Here is a 9,085-nt window from a genome sequence, read left to right as displayed (position 1 = left end):
AGGAACACTGCTCTCATTAGCATTCTGTCGAACAGGAGCACCCCCACTGGTCCTACTCTCAGAGGCATTATGTCGAACAGGAGGACCCCCACCATTTCTTGATTGTTGATATTGCTTCCTAGGAGGGTTCTTAGCACTCTCCTTACCAGGTATAAGAGGGCAGCGGCCAGAGAAATGACCAAACTCACCACACACAGTGCAAATAGCTGGTTTCCAAGCATAATCAACTCTAACTGTGTTAATCTTAACCTCATTAGTGATCAAACTAACACTAGCTAGAAATTTACACTTCCTATCCACTTCAACACAAACTCGAGCAAAGGACATACGAGATTTAGCCTCAGTTGGCCTATCCAACATAATTGGCTTACCAATCAGACTAGCTATGCGAGCAATACCTTTGGGATTCCAATAAAGAGAGGGAACATCCCACAGGCTAATCCAAACAGGTACAGATTCAAGTTTTTGCAGTTCTTCTTCAATAAAAGGTGACCAGGGTCTCACAACAAACAAGTGGTTTAAAATGAATATGGGTTCATGCTCTAAAGCAGCTTGCCTATCTTCCTCAAGAACAAATTTAATCATGTAAGCAGAGGAGCCATGAATTAGAGAGAACTCACCCTGTGGCTTCCATGCCTTCTTGAGAGCAGCAAGAACATTAGGGTATGGCATTCGACGACCCACAAATGAACCCACAAGCCAATCTTCACATTCCTTCTGCTCAGACACAAATTCAGAAGTAGAGAACCTCGCAACTGGTTCGCCATTCACCATCGCTGGTTCAGTAAACTCCAGGGGAGTACTGCTCAAAATCTTCTTACTTCCCATAAACAAGGAAGCCCAATCAGCTCTCCAAGAGCCATTACCTGTTGGTAGCGACGAGTGGTTCTTAGAGGAGAATCGTTCATCATCCGACTTCTCCTTCCCTTTCGAGTTCTGTTTTGAGGAAGGTCCTTCCCCAAAAGGGTCAGGGGTTTCCTCACCAGAAGCAGGGAGGAGAAACTGTGGCTCCCCTGCCACCGGCATGCCTCTCCTAGAGAAACAAACCAGCAGCTAAGAGCCTATCGGGAGAAGACCAACAAACGAAATTCCAAGAAGATCGGAGAAGAAAGGAGGTACCGGCCAACCACCAAGTGGCCAAGAAAACCAGAAAGGGAGCCGCGCCGCCAAACCCTAGAAAGACACGCCGCCCGGGAGATTCTCTCTCCTAACTCGTCTCCAGAAATTTCACCCCTCCTCCTGTTGATTTGAATGGCAAATAATAACACTCTATCAATCCTTTTTGGTCCTATATGGATAACTATAGTGCCTGTAGGGGTGGTAGAATCTGGCTAGCTTGGGATTCTAATTGGAGAACTGTGAGTCAAGTCTTCACTTCAGAGCAGGTGGGGCTGTTAGAGTGACAACTCCAGATGCTAAGGTGTTTATGTTAGCTATTGCTTATGGACATAACACTAGAGAGCAAAGGAGAGAGTTGTGGCAAGATATGGGCATTCTTGTCAGGAGATTTGAGGGGCCTTGGGTCTTCATGGGGGATTTTAACTCCATTCTTGATCCAAGTGAAAAAGTGGGTGGTGATCCTGTGAGACCATGCCATTTTAAAGATTTTTCAGATTGTGTGCAGGATAATGCTCTCATGGACTGTCCTTTCTCTGGGTGTTTCTTCACCTGGAACAACAAGCAGGAAGGGGTGATAGCATCTTCAGTAAGTTGGACAGAGTCCTTATTAATGTTGAGTGGTTTGATCTTTTTCCTGCTTCTAGGGTCCAGTTTTTGAACCCTGTCACTCTTGATAATTCTCCAGCTGTTCTTTTTGTTGTGACAGTTAAAATCATTGGTAGGAAACCTTTTAAATTCTTTAAATGTTAGTGTGATGAGCCTGGGTTTATGGACCTGGTGAAAGAGGAATGGAGTGGTAAAGTGAAAGGATCCCCAATGTTTCAGCTAATTACCAGACTCAAAAGAGTCAAAGCCAGGTTGGTCCAATGGAAGGTGGCTCACTTTTCCAATATGGTTGAGCAAGTGGCTGAAGCTAAGAGAGTTGTTGATGAGGTTCAGAGTCATCTTCACTCTAATCCTCAGGATGCCTCCTTAAGGAGGCAGGAAAGGCAAGCTGTGGCTGACTATGCCCATTTGTCAAGGGCAGAGGCTTCTATGCTAAAGCAAAAAATCTAGGATTTAGTGGCTTAATGAGGATGATGCTAATACTAAGTTCTTTCACATTACCATTAAGGAAAGGAAAGCTAGGAATAGCATCTTCAAGTTGAATAATAGAAATGGTGAGGTCCTTGAGGACCAACAAGATATTGTCGATGAATGTGTGGGGTTTTATCAGGCCTTTTTTGGCTTTGATGACAGGGGTGAAAAGGGAAGATGAAGTGTTGGATTCCTTTGAATTTGCTAACACCCTTTCCATGGAGAGTGAGCAGGAGTTGGTGGGGCCTGTCACTAAAGATGAAATTGTGTTTACTTTATCCACTATTGGTTCTGATAAGGCTCCTGGCCCTGATGGATTTTCTTCCTATTTCTTCAAGAGATGTTGGTACATTGTTGGGGATGATTTTACCAGGGCTATAAGAAGATTCTTTGTTTCCAGTAAGCTCTTGGGAGAAGTGAATGCTACCTTGCTTACTCTAATTCCCACGGTGCCTAATGTTAATACCATGGGAGACTTCAGGCCCATTGCTTGTTGCAATGTTATTTACAAAACCATTACTAAGATTCTCACTACTAAGCTCAAGAGAGTGGTTAAGACTCTTGTTAGTGAGAACCAGTCTGCTTTTATCTCTGGGAGATCCATTAAAGATAACATCATGCTTGCTCATGAGCTTGTTAGAGCCTATGGTAGGAAAGATGGTCCTCCTAGGTGCACAGTCAAAATTGACCTCCAAAAGGCCTATGACTGTTAGGTGGTCTGCCCTTTTGAAGATTCTTAGGAAGTTCAATCTACCTGAGGTTTTTGTAAGGTGGATTGAGGCTTGTGTTACTACCCCTAAGTTCTCAGTCATTGTGAATGGTGCTGCCAATGGTTATTTTGAAGGACATAGAGGTCTTAGGCAGGGCTGTCCTATATCCCCCTATCTGTTTGTGATGGTGATGGAAGTGTTTGCTGCCCTGATTCATAAAGAGAGGGTTGCTGGTAACTTTCATTTGCACTCTAGATGTAATAACCCTTTTGTCACTCACCTCTATTTTGCAGATGATCTCATGGTGTTCATGAAGGGTGATTCCAGCCCTGCTATTGCTCTCAAAAAGGTCTTGGATAGCATGTTTCTGGGTGTTGGCCTGACTGCTAACTATCATAAAAGTTCTATTTTTTTGGCTGGTATGGAGGAAGAGCAAAAGATGGAATTCATGGGTATCTTGGGCTTTCAGGAGGGTATTCTCCCAATCGGGTACCTGGGTCTACCTCTTCTTTCTTCCAGGCTCTCTTATGCTAACTGCTTACCACTTATTTAGAAGATTTTGAACAAAGTGCACTCTTGGAAAGCTAGATTCCTTACTTTTGCTGATAGGCTTTTGCTTGTGAATGTGGTATTGAATAATATGCTTGTTTATTGGCTCTCTGTATTTACTTTGCCTAAAAGAGTTTATAAAGAAGTAAATAGGATTTTCTGTAAGTTCCTTTGGTCTGGTATTGACTTGGGATCAAAGAGAGCAAATGTTAAATGGCAGTTAGTCTGTATGCCTAAGGCTGAAGGAGGGCCGGGTGTTAGGAACATTGAGGTCCTAAACCTAGCTATGACTATGAGGCATATTTGGGAGGTAGCACAAACAAGAGCACATTGTGGGTTAAGTGGGTTCAAAAACACCTTATCAAAGAGCAGTTCTTCTGGCTTATGCCTCCTCCAAAGGACTGCTCTTGGTGTTGGAGGAAGATCCTTGATTGCAGGCATATTACTCATGAGCTCATGCTCCATATTATAGGCACTGGTGTTGATACCTTGTTCTGGGTGGATCATTGGCATCCTCTTGGGGTGTTGCATAAGTTCTTTGAGGACCACTTCAGTTATAGCTCATTTCTCAATATCAACACCACAGTTGGAACTTTTATCAGGAATGAGACTTGGTATGTGCCTGACTTTCTTCATTATTCTCTTAGTGAAGTCTTTGTTAGGCTTCCAGAGGTGATTGTGCATGGTTTTGCTGAGGATAGAAAGGTGTGGACAGTTAGCACTCATGGGGAGTATAATCTTAGGGAAACCTATGAAGCCATTAGACCTCATGCAACTGTTGTGGATTGGTACTCTCTGGTCTGGTGTGCTCAAGGCATTTCTAGGCATTGCTTTATAACTTGGTTAGCAGTGAATAATGGGTTAAAGACAAGGAACAAATTGAAGCAGTGGGGTATGCAAATTGATGATAGTTGTGGTTTATGTGGGTTGGGAATTGAAACAGAGAATCATCTTTTTTCAGGTTGTGTGTTCTCTCATAATCTTTGGAATAGGCTGCTTGCTGCTTTAGGTTTCCAATGGCAGAATGTTCATTCTTTAGATGCCATGATACAATGGTGTCTTAAGCACTTTAAAGGGGGGGGGGGTCTATCTTGGCCAGAGTGGGTAAGTTGGCTTTCAATGCTTATGTGTATCATGTCTGGCTTGAAAGGAACATGATGAGACATGAAAATGTCCCATCTGAATCTCTTAACTCGGGTTAGTTAGTCCAATTCGAGCGGTTACTCTGATGATTTGTTTGATTTTCTTTCTCAGGTCTCATTTACGGAGTTCGATGCGAAAACATCGTGATAAAGACATGCTTGAGGGGCATTTTGGTCATTTTAATGACAAGGGTATTCTGGTCAATATTAGTGCTCATGTGAAGGTAGGGTCCAAGACGAGTCCAACGGCAAAAACGGGAGTCGAATCGGAGTTCGAACGAGAAAGTTAGCTCAGGTCAAACTTGCGGTAAGAAATAGTCGACCGGAACTCGAGGATGACACGTGTTGAGTAACAGCACATCAGATGGACGATGGTAGGAGCGTGCGGTACTATTTCGGGACACACGGGTGTGTACCGGGCTTTGCTCGGCTGACCAAAACAGATTTAACAATTATTGCTGCTTCCATGCACGTGGCGTCCTCCGAGTGTGTGTTGCTGCTTCTCAAACTACTCCGAGATGCACTGAATCGCCTCCAATAATTGCCAGCAAACCAACCCGAGAGCTGTCTTCCTCTTTCTCTCCTATCCTCTGAAATCTTTCCAAGAGATAAAAACTCATTTTAGAAACCGAGAGAGAGTTATAGAAAGAAGATAGAAACCGAAATAGAAAAGGAAAGAATCAGAAGAGATGGAAAGAGAGGATTCGGTTTGAACCGGATTTTGTTAGAGAGAGAAGGGAAGAAAGAGAGATATTGATGGAGAGGAATAGCTGGCTTGTGCGAAAATGGAAAGAGGGATCAGAAAGTTTAGTGAGAGAGAAAGATTTTCTCTTCTCTATTCTTCATATATACACAACTCGGCTTTGAACAGGAGGAGGGGAAACCGACCACCATTAACATCATATCTCTCCACGGCTAAAGACACAACAGAGACAGAAGTTTGGAGGGAGAGAACATTAACTCTCGGTTTAGAGAGAGAAAAGAATAGAGAGAAACCGAGAGCTAGAGCTAGAGAGAGAGAGAGAGAGTTTGGAAGTCTTTTCTGTTTCTTCTTCTTCTTTATTCTTCTCTTAGTGACAGAGAGAGGTTTATATTGAAATAAGAGAGAGAGAAAGTTATTGTTTGTAGAGAGAGAAAGAGATTGAATTATTTATAAACTCCATTAATCTCGTCTTTTTCTTCTTCTTTCTTTATCATTACTGTTAGAGAGAGAAAGAGAGTGTTGCTGGTTTGGTTAGAGAGAGGAAGAGAAAGTTTAGAAAGAGAAAGCAGAGAAGGAAAGAGAAAAACCAGAGAAGGAAAATTATTTTCTCACCTGGAAATCGTTTCCGGGAAGATGAGAAAATAATTTTTCCTAAGGTTCTGTTTGGATGCGCAGAAGAAAAAAAAAAGCGAAAAAAGGTGTTTTCTTCTCCGAATCTTTTTCTTTCTTTAATGTTATTAATTTTTATCTCTCCCACCATGATTATGATCTCTTTAGTGATGAGTAGCTAATTTATCTAATCTAGGGTTAGGATGAAACCTTATTATCGCGTAAATGTCTGACTTTTTCAACTCATACCTAATATCTTCGAAGTACTTTTAAATGATAAATTGATTTTTCTTATTTAAATTCATGATATGTCTTTCATTAACTATACTTATATTTTGATGATTCATGTTTAGACTAATGGTGTGTTTGGATGGCGGACTCATGAATCCGCGGATTCATGAGTCCTTGGGATTCATGATTCCGCGGATTCATGAATCCAAGTAATATTTTTTGGCTTGTTTGGCAACTAAGAATCCTATGATCTATTATTATTTGAGTATTTCTAAACGTCTTTAGAAAAATTATGATTTTTGAAAAAAATATTGATTTTGAAAAAAAATAATGATTTTGTAGAAAGAAATATTTCTGTGTTGATTTTAAGTTTGAAATTTAGGTTCATTAATCCAAAATCCTAACAAATCCTAGGGGATAGGGTGGGATTTTGGTCCAATACAAATTTTAGAATTAGGATTCCTCAGGATTCAAGAGTCCTAGGATTCTTGGTAGCCAAACAGACCAAGGATTCATGAATCCTACCAAATTCCACTTTTCATAGGAATCCTACTTAGGAATCCTGCAACCAAACACACCATAAGTGTCTTTAATGTCTCATGCTTAGGATTTGATAGTTAATAGTTAGATTATCACTTGAATATTTATTATTGAAATCAAAACATTATATTTTATTCTCAGAAAGTTGTATTTTTCGAGGATGATAGATTTGTCTCTCCTTGAGTTATAGAAGATCGAGTTGTCACTAATTAGGCAATAATTTACGCATATTTAGGTGGATTCTGAAACCCTAGACTTTCTCCACATAAAACTTCTCCTACACTTTATTTTCACGTTATTTTGGAATTATTCATTATTTTTCCCACCTCAACATCTTACACCAAAGTAAATCCAAATTAGTTATAGGAGTCAGAATAGATTGACTTAGTCTCTGAGGAACGAACCGGTCTTACCGGAATTATCACTTGACGCCCGTATACTTGCGGGTGGTGACCTATTTAGGAAACTTTTTAGGCCCATCAAGTTTTTGGCGCCGCTGCCGGGGACTAAGTTTGAATTTGTCTTATCTTATTTCTATATTTGGAAAGTTTTATTTTGGTAAGTTTTTATTTTTGGAAACTTTGACTTGCTTTACCATTTTTGGTGTGTAGAACGCTAAGGAGCAAAGGAAAAGGTGCAACAAGGAGAGAGGAGCTCAAGAAGAAGAATTTACGTTTTATTTTTAGTATTTTTTATTTTTGGTGAGAGAGAGGCTTTTAGACTTTCTAGTTTTTATTTTGGTTTTAAAGTTTTGTAACTAAATTGGAGGGCTTTATAAATTGTAACCGAAAACCAAAACGAAGCCTCGGGTTGGAACACTCACGGGAGAGTGGCCCGGGTCGTCTGCTAGGGTCATCCCCCGTCTTGAACGGGAGGTAACTTCTCTAATCACCCACGAAGCCCCTGTCAGTGGGTAATTGCGTGTTTTGTGTGCCTAATTGCTTTGATCGAATTGTTTAGTATAAGCATTCTAGTAAGGGCAATAACCCAATTGAAAGATAGGAGACGGATTTCATCACAGTTCTCTTGCCCAAATAGGTAACAACATTCACGATCCTAAACCTCACCTAAAAACTAAAATCTGATTTAGACATTAGCCCCTAAGGTTTTCGAGCTCAAAGGATCTTTTGAAACAATTCGGGGACTCGATTTTTATTTGGGCATTCCTAAAGGGAAAGTTCACTCAACTCTTTATAAGGTCGCCTCGAGCAGAGGAAACGTTACCAGGTTGGACGGCTATCACAACGTTTATCGTTGGTCGTCTCCAAGAGTTGTTTGATCGTAGTACTTGGACGGAGTAACCCTCATAAACATTATAGTTCAAGCTTTGTAACGAAGTAGGAGCTATCTAGATTTTTAAGGGAAATCTGACCAACTTGTCTTTCGTCTAGATTTTGTTTAGGTTGCTTGGTGGAGTCAGACTGATTGTGTTTGCTTTCCTCTAGGGTCTTCGTAGTGATTCCTCGGTTTTCGATTTAAAAAAAAATCCTTGGTCATTGGGCTCTAGTGAATGCCCGATAGATATCGTGATAAGAGAGGTCGTTTCATCAGTAGAGAAATACATTTAAGTAATCTTTTAGCGAATCTCTCTTTGAGTGACACTATGGGTGAAAATCCAGACCAAGCCAGGAACGGAAACCCACCTATGACACTCAGGGATTACATGAATCCTACTAGAACAAGTCAACCATCGAGCATACGGTTACCCCACTCCACGACTCACTTCGAGTTGAAGCCGAGCATTATTCAAATGCTCCCGACCTTTCGTGGGGTTGAGAACGAGAACCCCCTACCACCATGTTAGGGATTTTGAAGAAATATGTGGGACGATGAATCTCCCCAATATGCCTGATGACATTTTGAGACTTAGGTTGTTCCCTTTCTCTTTAAAAGAGAAAGCAAAATATTGGTTGTATGCCTTACAACCTCATTCCATCACTACATGGGAAGAATTAAGCAGTTCATTCCTTCTAAAATTCTTCCCTAAGCACAAAACCACCTCTTGAAGGCAAAGTCTTATTAATTTTGTGCAACAAGAAGGAGAATCTCTCTATAAGTATCTTGAGAGATTTAAAGAACTGGAATTGCAGTGTCCACACCATGGTTATGAAAAAAGCAGACTAGTCCAGATTCTTTATGATGGACTAGACTATCCCACAACATCCATGGTAGAGTCATTCTGTGGTGGCGGTTTTACTTATAAATCCGTCGATGATTGCATGGTTTTTCTAGAGGATCTAGCTGAGAAATCCCACCAATGGGAAACTTCTAGAGGACCTCCTACTAGGGCAAATCTTACTCCAAATAAAGGTGGCATCTATAGAGTTAATGAGTCAGAACTTAAACTCGTCGCCATGGCTAGAATAATAGAAGCCCTAGAGCTTGGTCAGCCTAAAGCATTCAGG

At 41.0% G+C, this 9,085-nt stretch overlaps 1 protein-coding gene across 1 annotated transcript; it reads left to right on the top strand.

The window, feature by feature from the left end:
- The first annotated feature begins 2,276 nt into the window (after positions 1-2,276).
- On the top strand, positions 2,277-4,613 carry LOC147544107 (uncharacterized). The gene is made up of 5 exons (XM_086635623.1): positions 2,277-2,866; positions 2,967-3,139; positions 3,200-3,395; positions 3,516-3,865; positions 3,928-4,613. Exons 1-5 carry the CDS (start codon positions 2,277-2,279, stop codon positions 4,611-4,613), a joined length of 1,995 nt encoding a protein of 664 aa, XP_086491749.1.
- The last annotated feature ends 4,472 nt before the right edge of the window (positions 4,614-9,085 follow it).

This window comes from Eschscholzia californica, unplaced genomic scaffold, assembly GCF_041429995.1.
Source record: "Eschscholzia californica isolate CP2 unplaced genomic scaffold, dmEscCali1.0.p SCAF_4, whole genome shotgun sequence".
Classification (NCBI taxonomy): domain Eukaryota; kingdom Viridiplantae; phylum Streptophyta; class Magnoliopsida; order Ranunculales; family Papaveraceae; genus Eschscholzia; species Eschscholzia californica.
The sequence above is the reverse complement of the archived record's forward strand: the minus strand, read 5'-3'. Positions and strand labels throughout refer to the sequence as shown.